At 54.3% G+C, this 19,587-nt stretch overlaps 1 protein-coding gene across 1 annotated transcript in view; it reads left to right on the top strand.

The window, feature by feature from the left end:
- The window catches only part of LOC133358264 (disco-interacting protein 2 homolog C-like), a 55,487-nt gene extending 38,636 nt beyond the window's left edge, over window positions 1–16,851 (top strand). Inside the window, exons 28-37 of the mRNA XM_061576503.1 lie at window positions 193–361; window positions 1,061–1,231; window positions 1,865–1,894; window positions 3,502–3,566; window positions 3,887–3,944; window positions 4,303–4,377; window positions 4,953–5,127; window positions 6,028–6,151; window positions 6,681–6,801; window positions 8,252–16,851. Coding sequence (XP_061432487.1) covers window positions 193–361; window positions 1,061–1,231; window positions 1,865–1,894; window positions 3,502–3,566; window positions 3,887–3,944; window positions 4,303–4,377; window positions 4,953–5,127; window positions 6,028–6,151; window positions 6,681–6,801; window positions 8,252–8,383 — 1,120 coding nt within the window. The 3' untranslated portion in view covers window positions 8,384–16,851. The remainder of the gene's footprint in view (window positions 1–192; window positions 362–1,060; window positions 1,232–1,864; window positions 1,895–3,501; window positions 3,567–3,886; window positions 3,945–4,302; window positions 4,378–4,952; window positions 5,128–6,027; window positions 6,152–6,680; window positions 6,802–8,251) is intronic.
- The last annotated feature ends 2,736 nt before the right edge of the window (window positions 16,852–19,587 follow it).

Genomic DNA, 19,587 nt, shown 5'->3' with positions numbered 1-19,587 from the left:
ATGCACGTCCCATGTATGCGCGTGGGCGCGCGCGCGTGTTTATGTACACACAAAGATGCGTGTACGCAAACAAGCACGTTACGTACACGTGCCTGTTTACGTAATGCTCGTGAGCGCGCATTACGTACGCGCGCTACGGACGCGCACTGCGTACGCACGCTTGCTCACAGACACATGCGTGTGTGTGTGCAGCGTGTACTCGGGCCACCAGTCGATCCTCATCCCGCCGTCGGAGCTGGAGCTGAACGTGTCCCTGTGGCTGTCGGCCGTGAGCCAGTACCGCGTGCGGGACACCTTCTGCTCCTACTCCGCCATGGAGCTGTGCACACGCGGTCTCGGCACCCAGACCGACGCACTCAAGGTGGGGGGGGGGGGGGGGGGGCTGGTGGGGGGGGGGGGGGGGCTGGTGGGGGGGGGGGCTGGTGGGGGGGGGGCTGGTCAGGGCGTTAGGTGGTCGGAGGTGTACGAGAAGTGTACGGCGCTACACGACCGCTCAGGAATATTTCGTTACGCAGGAGGAATCCGATGATCTATAAAGCTCTCTTTTGACAGATGTCCCAGTAGGGGCACGGGGGTCGGAACGTTACAACAACAAACAATACAAACACGACAGAAGTGCAAAGTAGAAGAACGGTAAACAGATCACTGTAAAAACAGACATGTACACAACTGGTGAAGGAAAAGCCCACCGAGCTGTGAGCTTATGTTTCAGAAGCGACGAACCCAATCGAGAGTACACGTACCCTGGCGGCACAAGTGGGCTACTCAACTCGGCTGGCCTGGCTGATGACATTAGATGTACGCGTTGTAGCCCCGCCGCCGCTGCTGCCGCTGCTGCTTTGCTCAAACGCCACACGAAAGAAGAAGAATGTGACTGTGCGTGCGGTGTGTGTGTCTGCGTGCTGTGTGTGCGGTGTTCTGTGTGTGTCGATGTGCTGGTGTGCTGTGTGCGGTGTGCTGCGCGCGGTGTGCTGCGCGTGTCGGTGTGCTGCGTGCGGTGTGCTGCGCGTGTCGGTGTGCTGCGTGCGGTGTGCTGTGCACGGCGGTGTGCCGCGTGCAGGCGCGTGGCGTGGACCTGTCGCGGGTGCGCACGTGCGTGGTGGTGGCGGAGGAGCGTCCGCGCGCCACCCTCACGCTCTCCTTCTCCAAGCTGTTCCGCCACCTGGGCCTGCACGCCCGCGCCGTCACCACCGCCTTCGGCTGCCGCGTCAGCCCCGCCGTGTGCCTGCAGGTGTGCCACCCTGCACCTCCCCACACCACCCTGCACCTCCCTGCACCTCCCTACACCACCGTGTACCTCCCTACACCTCCCTACACCACCGTGTACCTCCCTACACCTCCCTACACCACCGTGTACCTCCCTGCACCTCCCTGCACCTCCCTGCACCTACCTGCACCTCCCTACACCTCCCTACACCACCGTGTACCTCCCTACACCTCCCTACACCACCGTGTACCTCCCTACACCTCCCTACACCACCGTGTACCTCCCTGCACCACCCTGCACCTCCCTGCACCTCCCTGCACCTCCCTACACCTCCCTACACCACCGTGTACCTCCGTACACTTACCTTGAACCTTCCTCCACCTCCATGCAATGCCCTGCACGTCCCTGCATCTACTTGCACATCTCCACACCGCCCTGCACCAACCTCTGCTTCTCTGCTCGCCCGCCCTGCACTCGCCCCCGAATCAAACCCTCACGCCGGCTCCTCCGCGTCCCTTCTCAACCTCGGGCCGCACCGCCTGCCCCCCCCCCCTGCCCCCCGTCCGACTGGTGGCCCGTCCTAATATGCCTTCCTGCCCTCCTCTCCCCCTCTCCCCCTCTCCCCCTGGCCCCTCCCACCCACCGCGCCACCTCCAGCCTCACAGGCTCGGGAAGACGTCAGAGCAGGTAAAGGTCAGAGGTCGGAATCCTCCTCCTCCTCGTCTTCCTCCTCGTCCGCCACCCCTCCTGCTCGTGTGCCGTGCGGTTCAAGGCGGCTTGTGTGCGTTAGCCGTCACCGCCTGCGGGTTCAACCGGTTGGGAAACTGGTCACCGGCTTGCCGGACGTCTATTCAACGTCCAGGGCAAATGTGGCACGCGGTGGTCAGCCGCCGCGTGTGAGCGTAGAGAAAATAAAACTACAATTGCATCTTAAACGAACCCCGCACAGCCGGAGTTCAATTCCCGCTCACAGCCAACATCGGTGACGAAAATCCGAGCCGCTCACTGGGCCTCCTCTAGGTCGACTGAGCCCTAACAGAGTAACTGGCGTGGTGTGTTAACCATCCCTCGGGTGGCAAAGGCCGGCCTGGTGTGGTGCTTGACCACCCATGTGCTTTACCGGCCTTAATGGGTGCTCGCTAACAGCACAGTGGCTGGGAGATGTTAACTATCTTGCCTGGTATACAGGAGGTCGTGGGTTCGATCCCGACCCTGACGCCTGCTGCTGTAAATTTGGAGTTTGTGCGTCTCTCTCCCTGTAGTCGCGTGGATTTTGCTTCGGGTCCTCGGGTTTTTCCCTCCGCATTGAGAATCAACATCAGCACGCATGATAAGCCACTTCGTTGAGCTGTCATTTGTGGCCAGGTCGCTTATGAAAAATAGCTACATAGCTCTGTGGGCCTTACCTGGTCAAATTAACAATAGTTTAGTTGAATTTCAGGCTTTATGGGGATCTCTGTGTGTGTGATGTGCGTGATTTGGTAGGGGATTGTGGGCTTGTGCGCTGAGCGGTGTGATGAGCATTGTGCTGGCCGTGGTGTTGATCGTGGTGCTGAGCGGTGTGCCGAGTGGTATGTTGATCATGGTGCCGAGTGGTGTGCCGAGCGGTGTGTCGAGTGGTATGTTGATCATGGTGCCGAGTGGTATGTTGATCATGGTGCCGAGCGGTGTGCCGAGCGGTGTGCCGAGCGGTGTGCCGAGCGGTGTGCCGAGCGGTGTGCCGAGTGGTATGTTGATCATGGTGCTGAGCGGTGTGCCGAGTGGTACGTTGAGCGGTATGCTGAGTGGTGTGCTGAGTGGTATGCTGAGCGGTACGTTGGCCATGGTGCCGAGTGGTGTGCTGAGTGGTGTGCCGAGTGGTGTGCCAAGTGGTGTGCCGAGTAGTGTGCCGAGTGGTGTGCCGAGTGGTGTGCTGAGTGGTGTGCTGAGTGGTATGCTGAGTGGTATGCTGAGCGGTACGTTGGCCATGGTGCCGAGTGGTATGCTGAGTGGTGTGCTGAGTGGTGTGCTGAGTGGTGTGCTGAGTGGTATGCTGAGTGGTGTGCCGAGTGGTATGCTGAGTGGTGTGCTGAGTGGTGTGTTGAGTGGTATGTTGAGTGGTATGTTGGCCATGGTGCCGAGTGGTATGCTGAGTGGTATGCTGAGTGGTGTGCTGAGTGGTGTGCTGAGTGGTGTGCTGAGTGGTGTGCCGAGTGGTATGCCGAGTGGTGTGCTGAGTGGTGTGTTGAGTGGTATGTTGAGTGGTATGTTGGCCATGGTGCCGAGTGGTGTGCTGCTGGCCGCGTGTTTCTCAGCAGAGTGCGGCAGGGCCCGACCCCACGACGGTGTACGTGGACACGAGGGCGCTGTGGCACGACCGGTATGCACAACCACACACACACACACGTGTGTGTGTGTGTGTACCCGTGTGTGCGCGTGTACCCGTGTGTAGTGGTTAGCACGCCGAGCTACGAACCTGGTAGACAGCGTTCGATTCCCGCTCGACTCGGCCACAAACGAGTACCTGGTGCGGTGTGTAAAGATCGCCACTGGGGAGACAAAGGCGGCCGGGCGTGGCGCTCGCCACCTCCCCCCCCCCCTCGTGTGCCGTGCCGGCTTTCATAGGTGCTCGCTAACAGCACTTGTCCCAACAGTCTGTTAAGGCTACACGGGGGATCTTTGTCTTGTGTGTGTGTGCAGGGTTCGGATTGTGGAGAGGGGAGCTCCTCACAGTGTCGCACTGATGGAGTCAGGCAAGGTCAGTGTCTACACGTGGCTAGCCCTGCCAGTGACTGGTCCAGGTCTGGTAGCTATAGACTCATTCTTTTTATTGACTGTTCACGATGTTTTCCAAAACTAATCAATCTTTGCCTCCCCACTTTCCCTTGTCTCCATGTCCCTTTTCTGTCTCCTCTTGTCCCCGTGTGTCTTCACATGTCCCCATGCGTCTCCCCGTGTCTCCTTGTATCTACTCATCTCCCTGTGTCCCTGCATGTCCCCGTATCTCCCCGTGTCTCCCCGTGTCCCCCCACGTGTCCCCATCTATGTTTGTCTGTCCCACCTTGTATCTCTGTCCTTGTATCTCCCCGTCGCCCCGTGTCCCCGTGTCCCCTCAGATCCTGCCGGGCGTGCGGGTCATCATCGTGAGCCCCGAGCACCGGGGTCCCCTCGGGGACTCCCACCTCGGGGAGGTGGGGCCCCCAACAAACCACACCCCCCCCCCACCCAAAAACAAAGACCCCCCCCCCCTTGTAGCCTTCACAGGCAGCACGTGACGCACGAGGGGCTCACGCCGGCGGGTAGCGTGGATGGGTGCGGAGGTGACGCGGACAGACACGGGTGGGGGGGGGGGGAGACACGCACGGACAGACACGGGGGAGAGGGGGGAGACACGGTACGGACAGACATGGGGGGGAGGGGGGAGACATGCACGTGCGTGGACGCACAGAGTGATGGATAGAAGGGGTGACATGCAGACACAGACAGACAGGGTTATGCACCGAGGAAACGCGGAATAACTGCACCACAAACCCAGCCACCCGGGTTCAAGTCCCGCTCGGTCAACCGCGGCCGGAGACGATTACCTGAACCTGCCGTGGGCCTCGCGGAGGTCGACTCGGCCTCAAACGAGGACCTGGCGCGGTGCGTAAACGTCGCCACCGGGGAGACAAAGGCGGCCGGGCGTGGTTGCTGGCTCCACCCACCCGCTAACAGCACTTGCCCCAACGGTGTGTCGAGGCTACGCGGGGGATCTTTGTCTCCGTAGATCTGGGTGAGCAGCCCGCACAGCGCCAGCGGCTACTTCTCGGTGCACGGCGACGACGCTCGCTGCTCCGAGCACTTTGGAGCACGGCTCAGCTTCGGCGACACGCACACGGCGTGGGCGCGCACCGGCTACCTGGGCTTCCTGCGGCGCACGGAGCTCACCGACGCCAGTGGTGGTGCGCGTGCTCGTCTGTGTGTGTGTGTTCCTGTGTGTGTCTGCATGCATAGTGGGGGAGCGGTAGTGTAGCGGTTAGCGCGCTGCACTATGAACTTAGCGACCCGGGTTCGATTCCCGCTCACGGCCAACACCAGTGACGATTATCTGAACCGGTCCTGGGCCTCCCCTAGGTCGACTCAGCCTGAAATGAGTACCTGGTGCGGTGTGTAAACATCGCCACTGGGGAGACAAAGGCGGTCGGGCGTGGTGCTGGCCACCCACCCCCTCGTGTACCGTTCCGGCCTTCATAGGTGCTCACTAACAGCACTTGTCCCTACAGTCTGTTAAGGCTATACGGGGGATCTTTGTGTGTCTGTGTGTGTGTGTGCGCGCATATGTATGTATGTATGTTCGTGCGTCTGTGTGCGAGTGTGCATATGCATGTATGTTCGTGTGTTTGTGCGTCTGTGCACGCGTGTGTATGTGCATGCGTGTGTACGTACGTGCCTGTCTTACGTGCCAGAATGTGTTGCAGGACGATGTATTTTTTCACGTCTGTGTGTGTTTGTGTGTGTGGGGGCCATCCCGACTTTCCTTGGTGCTCGCTAACAGCAGATGTCTCAAGAGTCTGTTAAGGCTACACGGGGGAGATCTTTCTCTGTGTTGCGTGCGTGTGCGCGTGCGTGTATGTGCGTGCGTGTATGTGCGTGCGTGTGTGTGTGCGTGTGCGTGTGTGCGTGTGTGTGTGCGTATGTGCGTGTGCGTGCGTGTGTATGTGCGTGTGCGTGCGTGTGCATGTGCGTGTGTGTGTGCGTGTGTATGTGCGTGTGCGTGTGTGTGCGTGCGTGTGCGTGCGTGTGTGCGTGTGTATGTGCGTGTGCGTGCGTGTGCGTGCGTGTGTGTGTGCGTGTGCGTGCAGAGCGCCACGACGCGCTGTACGTGGTGGGCGCGCTGGAGGAGGCGATGGAGCTCAAGGGGCTGCGCTACCACCCCATCGACATCGAGTCGTCCATCCTGCGCGCCCACCGCAACATCGCCGAGTGGTGGGTGGGGGGGGGGGGGGTCCCGGGGGGCACGCGCACACACACACACGCACACACACACGCGCACAGACACACACACACACGCACACACGCACGCACACACACGCGCACACACACACGCACACGCGCACACACACGCACGCACACTTTCGGCGTGCAAGTGAGGGGGGCGGCGTAGCGTCACGTGGAGCGCGAGTCTGCGGGGCAGCCTGGCTCGGGGTAGTCGGCTCGTGGTGGTGCTAAGGCAGTAGTAATTGTTGTTGTTGACGAGTAATAGTTGTTGTTGTTGTTGACGAGTAATGGGTGTGTGGTCATCAGCGCCGTGTTCGAGTGGACCGACCTGCTGGTGGTGGTGCCGAGGCTGTAGTCATTGTTGTTGTTGTGTAATAGTTGTTGTTGTTGAGTAATTGTTGTGGTGTCACCAGTGCGGTGTTCGAGTGGACCGACCTGCTGGTGGTGGTGCTGAGGCTGTAGTCATTGTTGTTGTTGTGTAATAGTTGTTGTTGTGTAATTGTTGTGGTGTCACCAGTGCGGTGTTCGAGTGGACCGACCTGCTGGTGGTGGTGCTCGAGCTGCAGGGCTCCGAGCAGGAGGCCCTCGACCTCGTCGCCCTCGTCACGGCCACCGCCCTCGAGGAGCATCACCTCCTGGTGGGTGGGGGGGGGGGGCTGGTGGGGGGGGGGGGTGACATTGTTGCCCTCGTCACAGCCCCCACTCTCGAGTGGGTAGGGGGCTAGGGGTTGGGGTGCCCAGAATGCGTGGAACGTTGGTGGAACGTTGTTCCAACGTTGCACGTATTACTAGGTGGTGCTCACACTGTCCCCAGCTGTCTGTTTCAAAGTCTTCATGATGGTGGTGGAACGTGCCGATGAAGAGTTTGGTGATTGCGGTGATGAAGTTGATGGTGGTATGACAATGATGATGGTGGTGGTTGTGATGATGGTGAGGACGATGCTGGTGGGGTGTCGGTGAGAATGGTGGTGGTGGTGACGTTGAGATTTCGGGGTGACGGTTGTAGTGGTGGTGGTTGTGGGGAGCAGTGGTGTAGCGCTACAACCCGGCGACCCGAGTTCGACTCCCGCTCACGGCCAACACCATTGACCATTATCTCAATCGGTGCAGAGCCTCCCCTAGATCGACTCAGCCTCAAATGAGTACCTGGTATGTGTGTAGTAAACATCGCCACTCGGGAGACAAAGGCGTGGAGTGCCGTGCCGGCCTTCATAGGGGCAACCCACTAACAGCACTTTCCCCTTTTAAAATCCTTTATATTAAGTTCGCTTGCTTGCTTGCGACCGTGCAAATCTTTCGGTCGTTTTTTAACCCACTTCCCGTGATCCAATCGAGCTGACATTTTGCACACAGACTCGTTGTGCGTGACAATTAATGTTCGTGAAAAAATTTTCCCAAAATTTTACACTTTTTAGGCCAAAAATTCTTATTTTACATTTATTCAAATACAACTCATTCATGGCTTTGGCTGAACGTCACAGTGTAGGAGCCCAGAGCATGACACCTCCACAGGCCGTGGCGGAGTACCGCAGTTGGTAGCGCCCTCGCTTCCTATGCCAAAGGTCGCGGGATCGATCCCCGCGTCCTCCACAGGCAAAGATATTTTTAAATCCTTTATATTAAGTTCGCTTGCTTGCTTAGGACTGTGCAAATCTTTCAGTCGTTTTTTAACCCACTTCCCGTGATCCAATCGAGCTGACATGTTCCACACAGACTCGTTGTGCGTGACAATTAATGTTCGTGAAATTTTTTTTCCAAAATTTACACTTTTTAGGACAAAAATATTATATTTAATTACCAATTGCTTAATACTGGCAGACAATCATCTGACCCATAGGTGGCAGCCATCTCAAGCCAGAGGACGAGAGGACTCTAGCCGCCACGCATATAAAGGATTTATAGTGAAAAACTTTGTTTTTACTGGTTATACTTATTAACACGTAGACTTTCCCCTACCGTCTGTTAAGGCGACGCACGGGGGATCTTTGTCCTGTTTTGGTGGTGGTGTTGTCCATCCCTCCACCCGTCCCATCCCTCTCTCGTCCACCGCGGTAACGACGGCGTCTTTCCCCCCCCCGGGTGGTGCAGGTTGGCGTCGTGGTGGTGGTGGACGTGGGCGTCATTCCCATCAACTCGCGCGGGGAGAAGCAGCGCTTGCACCTGCGTGACGGATTCTTCGCGGACAAACTCGACCCCATCTACGTAGCCTACAACATGTGACGAGGGCACGCGTGACGGCACGTGTTGACACGCGTGTTGATTAACGTTACGAGACGTCATGACGCACGCGTGGTGGCACGTGACGACTCGTGGCACGTGACGACAACGCGCGACGGCACGTGGCACACTATGGGGTCACGCCGTGCAACGTGGACACGCGCGCCGGTAACGTACGCGGAGTGATGGACTGATGTGGGTGACGTGCAGGCAGACATACAGGGTACACACGGACGACACGCGCAGTGCGCTCACCGCTCCACCACCACTCCCACGTACACTGCACAGGACGCACACACAACACACCACCTCGCGTCAACGGCCAATAGCAGCAGAGCCAGTGGTGGAAATTCCACGTTACTATGCCGGGGACCAGTGCAGCAACAGGACAACCCCTGTTGATTTCCCTCAAAGTGGTGCTACTCCTCCTATCCACCCAGGGAAGGACGATGGCTTTTCCGTCGCAACGTCCTGCGTGTGAAGTTGCTCATTGGGAGCCGCTATGCGTGAGCGTGTTTAGCCTGGAAAGCCTCACGGAGCCACAAGACTCCTTTGCAGGGGTGCGGGGGGTCCTGCCATGTGTTCACAGTACGGGGGTGGGGGGGTGGCGGCGATGCTGCTGCTGTTGCTGCTCCGTGCGATGCGAATGCAGTGATGTTTGCGGTGATTATTTAGCAAGTGGTGATGATTTGGTGGATATCCGTTGTTCCGTTGTTTGTGCGTGTGTGGGTTGTCGCCATGGGATGAAACGAGAGAACGCAGAGGAAGCCCCGTGGCAGGGAACGGGGGGGGGGGGGGGGGGGGGGGGAGAGAGAATGTGTAGAATGTGCACGCTCCACGCAGACTGGCACTCCGAGGTCGGGAGTCCAACCCAGGCTCCTCCGTGGTGCCGCCGACGTGAAGGTCACGTGTTTAGTTGTGGAACGGAGCGAGCCGCCGATTCGCCGCTGACTTTTTGGAGTCGGATCGTGTCGGTAAAAAAAAAAAAGAATTGCGTGTGTAATAGTACCCTCTTCCACCCGATACGGCCGATGTAGCAACATTGCCACGTCAAACAAACACTGCCAATTTATTGTTAGAGACACGAGCCCACGGCCGTGTGACTGTGGTCATGTGACCCAAACGATGGACCATAAAATCAACCCATAGAGACCCAATGAGACACAGAGACCCATCGAGATACACTCAAGACAAGCCACAGTTACGGGCCGCACGGTGAACCCGCTGTGGTCTGCGCTCCTTCGTGTGTGCGCGTGTTTAACTCATTTCGCACCGTACGTAACCAACCTTGCTGATCGGAGGTGCGGGAGAATGACAAACTGGCACGGAAAAAGCAGTTCAACAGAAATAATTTTGCAATCTGGATTTGCAAAGGGAAAAGTGGTAGGCAGAGGAAAGTGATTAAGGGACCCCTCGACTTTGTGTGTGTGCGTGTTCAACTTCTTTCGTACCGTACGTAACCAACCGTGCCGATTGGAGGTGCGGGGAGAGAGTGATCCACACACAATGTGTGTCGCACCTCTGGCGAGGGTGGTTGGCTACGTACGGTGTGAAGGAAGTTCAGTTCAACATACGCACAGCAATTGGGTCGACACGGACGCTTCGCTGGAAGTTACAACCAGCATCGTCGGGCGAGTTACTGAAGCGATCTGCCCCAAAGCAGTCAATTGTGAATCCAGTTCTATTTAGCACAATAGTCTCAGACATATGTTATATATATACGTCACTACCTAAACAAATTGTATAAAAAAGATTTAAGATAAATACTGTGTACATTGCATAAGTCGTGTGTATGTACAATACCTGGAAAGGTAAAGATTCAAGCCTCTGGGATCTAGGTGTGTTTGGCCTACTCTTCCACGTTGGACGAACGTCAAGAAAGGTGTGCGTGTATGTACATATTGTTAGCCAGTTGTCTAAGTCGGTCAACCCGTGGCACCCGAGTCTGTTCTGTGACCTCCTGCCAGCGAGCATTCGACGCTTCAAGTGGCCTCAAAGTGCACCCGGCCTGGCACAAGCGCTGTGGTGACATCACCGCCACTTAGTGGTCAATGGCGGCTGTTGTCATTGTTGGCACATTTGGCAGCACAGGAGGTGCCTCTGCCAAGTTAAGGTCGGTCAACCAATGTGGCACCTGCCTGGGTCTGTCCCGGGACCTCCTCCTGCACCTAGCCTGGCACAGGAGTCCACTAATGGCACTTATCTGGGTCTGTTCCGTGGAGCTCCTGGCAACAGCAGCAGCGCCTTCCACACCTTCGTGACAGCCTTCGAGGTGCACCTGGCCTGGCACAAATAGCGTGGTGACGTCACTGCCACCGAGTGTGAAAATGGCGGCTGCTGTTGTGCACATATACATACAGACCGAGACTCCTCTACTTACGAACATTCGACTTACAAACTCGGATACGAACAAACCTGGTCCGCATGTCAAGTTGCCCGTTTGGACCGCGAGTCGTACATCTGCAGAACATAAAGAACCAGTGGCATCTACATCTGCAGAACACGAAGAACCAGGTGGCATCTACATCTGCAGAACATAAAGAACCAGGTGGCATCTACATCGAAAGAACGCGAAGAACCAGTGGCATCTAAATCTCTAGAATGTGAATAACCAGTGACATGTACATCTGCAGAACGTGAAAAACCAGTGGCATCTACATCTGCAGAACGTGAAGAACCAGTGGCATCTACATCTGCAGAACGTGAAGAACCAGTGGCATCTACATCAAAAGAACGCGAAGAACCAGTGGCATCTACATCAAAAAAACGCGAAGAACCAGTGGCATCTAAATCTATAGAATGTGAAGAACCAGTGACATGTACATCTGCAGAACGTGAAGAACCAGTGGCATCTACATCGAAAGAACGCGAAGAACCAGTGGCATCTACATCTGCAGAACACGAAGAACCAGGTGGCATCTACATCTGCAGAACATAAAGAACCAGTGGCATCTACATCTGCAGAACATAAAGAACCAGTGGCATCTACATCTGCAGAACGTGAAGAACCAGTGGCATCTACATCTGCAGAACGCGAAGAACCAGTGGCATCTACATCTATAGAACGTGAAGAACCAGTGACATGTACATCTGCAGAACGTGAAGAACCAGTGGCATCTACATCGAAAGAACGCGAAGAACCAGTGGCATCTAAATCTATAGAATGTGAAGAACCAGTGACATGTACATCTGCAGAACGTGAAGAACCAGTGGCATCTACATCGAAAGAACGCGAAGAACCAGTGGCATCTACATCTATAGAATGTGAAGAACCAGTGACATGTACATCTGCAGAACGTGAAGAACCAGTCGCATCTACATCTGCAGAACACGAAGAACCAGGTGGCATCTACATCTGCAGAACATAAAAAACCAGTGGCATCTACATCTGCAGAACATAAAGAACCAGTGGTATCTACATATGCAGAACGTGAAGAACCAGTGGCATCTACATCTGCAGAACGTGAAGAACCAGTGGCATCTACATCTGCAGAACGCGAAGAACCAGTGGCATCTAAATATATAGAATGTGAAGAACCAGTGACATGTACATCTGCATAACGTGAAGAACCAGTCGCATCTACATCTGCAGAACACGAAGAACCAGTGGCATCTACATCTGCAGAACACGAAGAACCAGGTGGCATCTACATCTGCAGAACATAAAGAACCAGTGGCATCTACATCTGCAGAACGTGAACACCCAGTGACATCTACATCTGCAGAACGTGAAAACCCAGTGACATCTACATCTGCAGAACGTGAAAACCCAGTGACATCTACATCTGCAGAACGTGAAAACCCAGTGGCATCTAAATTTATAGAACGTGAAGAACCTGTGACATGTATATCTGCAGAACGTGAAAACCCAGTGGCATCTACATCTGCAGAACACGAAGAACCAAGTGGCATCTACATCTGCAGAACATAAAGAACCAGTGGCATCTACATCTGCAGAACACGAAGAACCAGTGGAATCTCCATCTACAGAAAACAAAGAACCAGTGGCATTTCCATCTACAGAAAACGAAGAACCAGTGGCATCTACATCTGCAGAACGTGAAGATCCAGTGGCATCTCCATCTGCAGAACACGAAGAACCAGTGGCATCTACATCTGCAGAACACAAAGAACCAGTGGCATTACATCTAGAGGAGATTATACAACTTTTAAAGCCATTTCTCCATGTTTAGTGGACACACGCCATATGACGTGTTTGGAATCGACAGGAATAAAGTTGCACTTACAGGAGTCCCTGTATATATACTTATATATGATATATAGTATATATATGTACATACATAGTACGGATATAAACGCAATACGCTGTGTGTATGGGGTCGGTCAAGACACGTGATTTGAGTCGGGGGTTATTTTTTTGGCGAGTTGACAAAAGTCAACAGTTACTTTTTTACGTTTACTCTCCTTTAATGTGTAGAGTCGCTCTTTGAATCGATAAGCATTTTCCCCAAGTCGTACACAAATTATTCACTATATAGAAAGATAGACTGATGGTTAATTTAGTGGACGAGACGAGGGTTCTGTATAGGACGATTTGCTGGCTTCAGACAAGCGGCGGCATGGTTAGAAACAATTCTAGATTTGAAGCTTTCGTGACTGCAAGGATTCATATTCTTAGGTTTTTTCGATAAAGTCACATAGGTAAAAAACGTTAAAAAGTGAAATAAAATAAAAATCACGACGTTTCGGAGGCAACACAAGCTTCCGTCTTCAGGTGGTACCGTCACAGCCACGACAGCTGTATCAAGCAGTAGCTCCTGCAATCTCTCATTTACTTGATTGATTTTTATTTTATTTTACTTTTTAATGTTTTTACCTACGTTTTTACCTACGTGACTTCACAGTCCAGTCAGCCAATTGCTTTCCATCGATGTTCATCATGTAGTCGAGTGAAAGTTGTTTTTTTGCTAGTTTTAAACACGTCATAGTAGTAGGCTTTCGCGACCAATCTTATCCATGAGGTTTTTTTTTAGGATGAAATCGCGTCCAATTGTAAATGTCGTGATTGGTTTACCCTCAAACACAGTTGTGCTGAACTGGTAATTAATTGGCGTGTTCTGTTTAAGTGACAAACCTTCCTAATTGGCTGCGTCACGTGGTGGCGGGTTTAACGACACATTTCTATTTACGCGATCTAGCCCAAAAAAAAAAACCCTCTTATGTATTTTGTTATTGAATTTGAAGGTCACAAGCGGTGATCGGGTGGCTGCAGGGGGTTCCGCAATGTCCATGTCGGGAACACGACACGAAGCCACTTCCACCGAGTCCCCGGGTTCCGGGGTCCTGGCTTCTCAGCTGTCCTTCAATTCTAAAAACCGGGTTCTCAAGCGAAGCGAGTCGGTGGTCTCAGCCCAGTCACCAATGACTGTGCAGTCAACAATGACTGGGCAGAGACCCGTAGACTCTGGACTCAGTTCTTGACAACCGCGGCAAAGTCCCCCCGTGTGCTGCGGGAACAGCACGGCGTTGTCAAGCGAGGCGGCGCGAACCCCTCCATGCCGTTCAGTGGCCGATCCAGCCCCCCGCCCCCCCCCCCCCCGCACTCCAGCCCCCGCACCCCCATGGGTGGGACCGGGCCCGTTCCTCTAAGTTTGTAACTCTTCTTGCGTATGGCTAAGTCAGTCTGTGTCCCAACTGCTAAGTTTGTGTATTTGTATATAACAGGCGTGTATATATATGTCATATGGGTTCACCCGTGCAGTAGGATGACACTCAATATGCGTATCGGTTTGATCGCTCGCTCCTCTGTGTGACTTGTGGAACGTAGCATTGACTGCCTGAGTCGCCTTCTACTCTGCTCAGTCACAGGGGCTCAAAGTCCCCACCCTCTCCAGCCACTTCATTCTCTCCTCTGCCTCTACGTGCTTTGAGTGGCACACTAATACTCACCTACTCACCATGCACTCGCTCACTCATCCACTTACCTATTCGCTCACCGACTTACCCACTCACCGAGCTATTCAGCCATTCACTCGCAAACCTACTAATCTATTCACTCACCTACTCACCCACTAACTCACTTACCTTCTCATTCACCCACATATTTACGCACATACTCTTTGGTTCTTTCGCTAAAGTCACGTAGGTAGAAAAATAATAGATCACGACGTTTCGGTCGCAACACAAGCAATCGTCATCAGGTGGGACAACCACAGCAAGAACAAACTGCTGAAGTAGGCGACCTCTGCCATGGCACGAGGTTATATAATAGGCCTCGGCAGTAGGGGGAGGAAAGACAAAGGGGGGGGGAGGCGGGGCAGAAAGTGGACCCCGCAGCAGCAATCGCGATCGAAACGTCGTGCTCTATTATTTTTCTACCCACGTGACTTTACCGAAAGAACCAAAGCGCATGGATTCCTGCAGTCACGAAAGCTTCAAATCAATATTTACTCACCTTCTCACCCACCCACCCACCCACTCTCCCACCTAGTCACTTGGGATCTCATCCGCCGCCTCCCTCCCCTACCGTCTCTCGACTCCAATGAAATGTCCCCATCTCTGTCGGGCAACCCGGCAGACGTTGAGTTGATCGGTCGCGCTCCGAAAACCCGCGGTGGTTTCCGCTCAACGGGCGCAGGGCTACAGCCACGAGAGGGCGCGTGGCCTGTACAGTCACAAACTTGAATGTCGAGTGTGTTGCGTGCGCAATGCATTGACAGAATAGCGTAACGAACGCGAGGCAGAACAGGGGGGTGCCTTGCCCCCCCCCCATGCCCCCCACCCCCCCCTGCCCCCCCACCCCTGCCCCCCCCCCTGGTGGTCAAAGTTACGAGTTGCCCCCCCCCCCCCTCCCCCCTTGACCACCACCATGATGAGATTTGTTTGCAACAGTATCAAAGAACAGCAGTTATTGAAAACGCGGTTTACTTTTTGTTTCTAGCACGGAGCTGTCGAAGGCTGCATTTTACCAGGGCGTTGGAGCGCCCCCCGACAGCGTTCAATGTTCGATACCGTGAGCGTAACGACGATGTGGATGATGGCAAGCGATAAAGTAGCCTCGAGGGTGCGGCCGTGCGAGACAAATCACAACATTGGGGGGCCCACCTGACCCATTGCCACACTCCCTGAGCTCACGATGTTGTTGCCACCACGCTCACCTGCGCCCAATTGAAGCCACGCGTGCCCCAGGCTTTTTGTACCTTTGAGCTCCATTCACCTGCGCCACGGGTACTGTGCAATTCGGCTTCAGTTTCGCCTCTGCTTCATCTTAACTCTAGATTTGAAGCTTTCGTGACTGCAAGGATTCATATTCTTAGGTTTTTTTCGGTAAAGTCACGTAGGTAAAAAAATTAAATTAATAAAAGTCGTGGCTGTGACGGTTCCACCTGAAGACGGAGGCTTGTGTTGCTTCCGAAACGTCGTGATTTTTTATTTTGTTTTATTTTACTTTTATTCATTTAAAAATTTTACCTACGTGACTTTACCGAAAAAAACCTAAGAATATTCATCTTAACTGGCTGCTCACCTCTACGCTGCATTTAGAGTTACTCTTCAAAGTTGCGGTGTCGCTACGCGGGGTCCCGGCGACTTCTCGGGCCGTTGTCCGACGTTCCAGCTCCGCCCGCACGACGCTTCTTCAGCACGCTTTGATGCCAACGCAGAACTCCCCTGTGTAGAGACTTTACCTGTCCGGTGCTCGTAACGTTACTGATGAACCGAGTTCAACCCGGGATATGACTTCACCTGTTCATTGCTCTCACATTTTCTGACGAACCGACTTCAACCGGGGATATAAGTTCACCTGTGCGTTGATCTCACCTGTGCAGTGCTCTCACCTTCACGCTCTCTTCGACTCTATACGGATCTCACCTTTGCATCGAATTCACCTGCAGAAAATGAACTCGCCATGTGCGAATTCAGTTCCCACTTTTATACGAACTCACCTGCACGCCTCGCTTGTCCGTGTGCAAATAACTCACCTGCCCGACAGGTGTGGTGGGTGGATGGGGTTTTTTTGTTGTCGTACGTACGTACCTGTGTTGACTCATTTACCTGTGCACCGGATTTACATTTGTGGCTGGGGATCGAGCTACCGCTATACCGAGCTCACCTATGCACTGGGGTTTACCTGCCCGATTAGACTCGCCTGTGTTGCAATGAGCTCACTACCTGTGCACGGTGCTTCTCTCACGTCTCTACGCTGGGAATTACCTTTGTACGTACTCGACTTACCTGTTTGGGTTTCACCTGTGCGGCAAGATTAGCCCCGTTTGTACTCGCCTGCACAACTGTACTCAAACCTGTACAAATCTGCTCGCCTGCTTGGTCAGGGTTTTGCCCACACCGTGGTTTCCTCTTTGTACGCGAGATTTGTCACTCGACTAAACCACGGGCGTGGGAGAAAGCGGGTTTTTATAATTGTTTAACAATGGAAATGGGTAAGCGAGTTCATGATGGTGATGGCGATGATGGTGACGAATTAAACTGAACACGCAGTTTAACCATCCTGACCGCTGTGTTCGTTTTTTTAATGCTACATAGCTCTACACACGTGTATACAATCGCCTGGCGTTTTAAGCGCGTTCAAGTAACGCGTTAGATGAATGGAGACTTATTTTCGTGCGCGCGTGTATAGCTCTACGCACGTGTATAGCTCTACACACGTGTATAAAATCGCCTGGCGTTTTAAGCGCGTTCAAGTAACGCGTTAGATGAATGGAGACGTATTTTCGTGCGCGCGTGTATAGCTCTACGCACGTGTATAGCTCTACACACGTGTATAAAATCGCCTGGCGTTTTAAGCGCGTTCAAGTAACGCGTTAGATGAATGGAGACTTATTTTCGTGCGCGCGCGCGTGCGCTCAGGATTACTTTAAATCACACGCTGCTGCTGCTGCGTGTTGGCCACGGGGTCACGGAACGCGCCGCTCTGAGATCGTCTTTAGTCGGAGCGGTGAAGTTCAGTGGCGATGCTGCCGAAGGTGCAGCAGTAGCATCAGCAGTAACTACCACAAGCGCAGTGCAGCAGCAGCAGTAAACACCACTAGCTCAGAGCAGCAGCAGCAATAACCACCATTAGCTCAGTGCAGCAGCAGCAGTAACCACCACTAGCTCAGAGCAGCAGCAGCAGTAACCACCACTAGCTCAGTGCAGCAGCAGCAGTAACCACCACTAGCTCAGTGCAGCAGCAGCAGTAACCACCACTAGCTCAGTGCAGCAGCAGCAGTAACCACCACTAGCTCAGAGCAGCAGCAGCAGTAACCACCACTAGCTCAGAGCAGCAGCAGCAGTAACCACCACTAGCTCAGAGCAGCAGCAGCAGTAGCCACCACTAGCTCAGAGCAGCAGCAGCAGTAACCACCACTAGCTCAGAGCAGCAGCAGCAGTAACCACCACTAGCTCAGAGCAGCAGCAGCAGTAACCACCACTAGCTCAGAGCAGCAGCAGCAGCAACCACCACTAGCTCAGTGCAGCAGCAGCAGTAACCACCACTAGCTCTGTGCAGCAGCAGCAGTAACCACCACTAGCTCAGAGCAGCAGCAGCAGTAACCACCACTAGCTCAGAGCAGCAGCAGCAGCAACCACCACTAGCTCAGTGCAGCAGCAGCAGTAACCACCACTAGCTCAGTGCAGCAGCAGCAGTAACCACCACTAGCTCTGTGCAGCAGCAGCAGCAGCAGTAACCACCACTAGCTCAGTGCAGCAGCAGCAGTAACCACCACTAGCTCTGTGCAGCAGCAGCAGCAGCAGTAACCACCACTAGCTCTGTGCAGCAGCAGCAGCAGTAACCACCACTAGCTCTGTGCAGCAGCAGCAGCAGTAACCACCACTAGCTCAGAGCAGCAGCAGCAGCAACCACCACTAGCTCAGTGCAGCAGCAGCAGTAACCACCACTAGCTCAGTGCAGCAGCAGCAGTAACCACCACTAGCTCAGTGCAACTGCAGCAGCAACCACCACTAGCTCAGTGCAGCAGCAGCAGCAACCACCACTAGCTCTGTGCAGCAGCAGCAGCAGTAACCACCACTAGCTCAGAGCAGCAGCAGCAGTAACCACCACTAGCTCAATGCAGCAGCAGCAGTAACCACCACTAGCTCTGTGCAGCAGCAGCAGCAGTAACCACCACTAGCTCTGTGCAGCAGCAGCAGCAACCACCACTAGCTCTGTGCAGCAGCAGCAGCAGTAACCACCACTAGCTCAGTGCAGCAGCAGCAACCACCACTAGCTCAGTGCAGCAGCAGCAGCAGTAACCACCACTAGCTCAGTGCAACAGCAGCAGTAACCACCACTAGCTCTGTGCAGCAGCAGCAGTAACCACCACTAGCTCAGTGCAGCAGCAGCAGTAACCACCACTAGCTCAGTGCAGCAGCAGCAGTAACCACCACTAACTCTGTGCAGCAGCAGCAGCAGTAACCACCACTAGCTCAGAGCAGCAGCAGCAGTAACCACCACTAGCTCAGTGCAGCAGCAGCAGTAACCACCACTAGCACAGAGCAGCAGCAGCAGTAACCACCACTAGCTCATTGCAGCAGCTGCAGTAACCACCACTAGCTCATTGCAGCAGCAGCAGTAACCACCACTAGCTCATTGCAGCAGCTGCAGTAACCACCACTAGCTCAGAGCAGCAGCAGCAGTAACCACGACTAGCTCATTGCAGCAGCTGCAGTAACCACCACTAGCTCAGAGCAGCAGCAGCAGTAACCACCACTAGCTCAGTGCAGCAGCAGCAGTAACCACCACTAGCTCAGTGCAGCAGCAGCAGTAACCGCCACTAGCTCAGTGCAGCAGCAGCAGTAACCACCACTAGCTCAGTGCAGCAGCAGCAGTAACCACCACTAGCTCAGAGCAGCAGCAGCAGTAACCACCACTAGCTCAGTGCAGCAGCAGCAGTAACCACCCCTAGCTCAGTGCAGCAGCAGCAGTAACCACCACTAGCTCAGTGCAGCAGCAGCAGTAACCACCACTAGCTCAGACCAGCAGCAGTAACCACCACTAGCTCAGAGCAGCAGCAGCAGTAACCACCACTAGCTCAGAGCAGCAGCAGCAGTAACCACCACTAGCTCAGAGCAGCAGCAGCAGTAACCACCACTAGCTCAGAACAGCAGCAGCAGTAACCACCACTAGCTCAGAGCAGCAGCAGCAGTAACCACCACTAGCTCAGAGCAGCAGCAGCAGTAACCACCACTAGCTCAGAGCAGCAGCAGCAGTAACCACCACTAGCTCAGTGCAGCAGCAGCAGTAACCACCA

The sequence above is a fragment of the Lethenteron reissneri genome, chromosome 61 (assembly GCF_015708825.2).
Source record: "Lethenteron reissneri isolate LAM-NWPU_2019-01 chromosome 61, ASM1570882v1, whole genome shotgun sequence".
NCBI classification, from domain to species: Eukaryota; Metazoa; Chordata; class Hyperoartia; order Petromyzontiformes; family Petromyzontidae; genus Lethenteron; species Lethenteron reissneri.
This window is presented reverse-complemented; position numbering and strand designations above follow the sequence as displayed.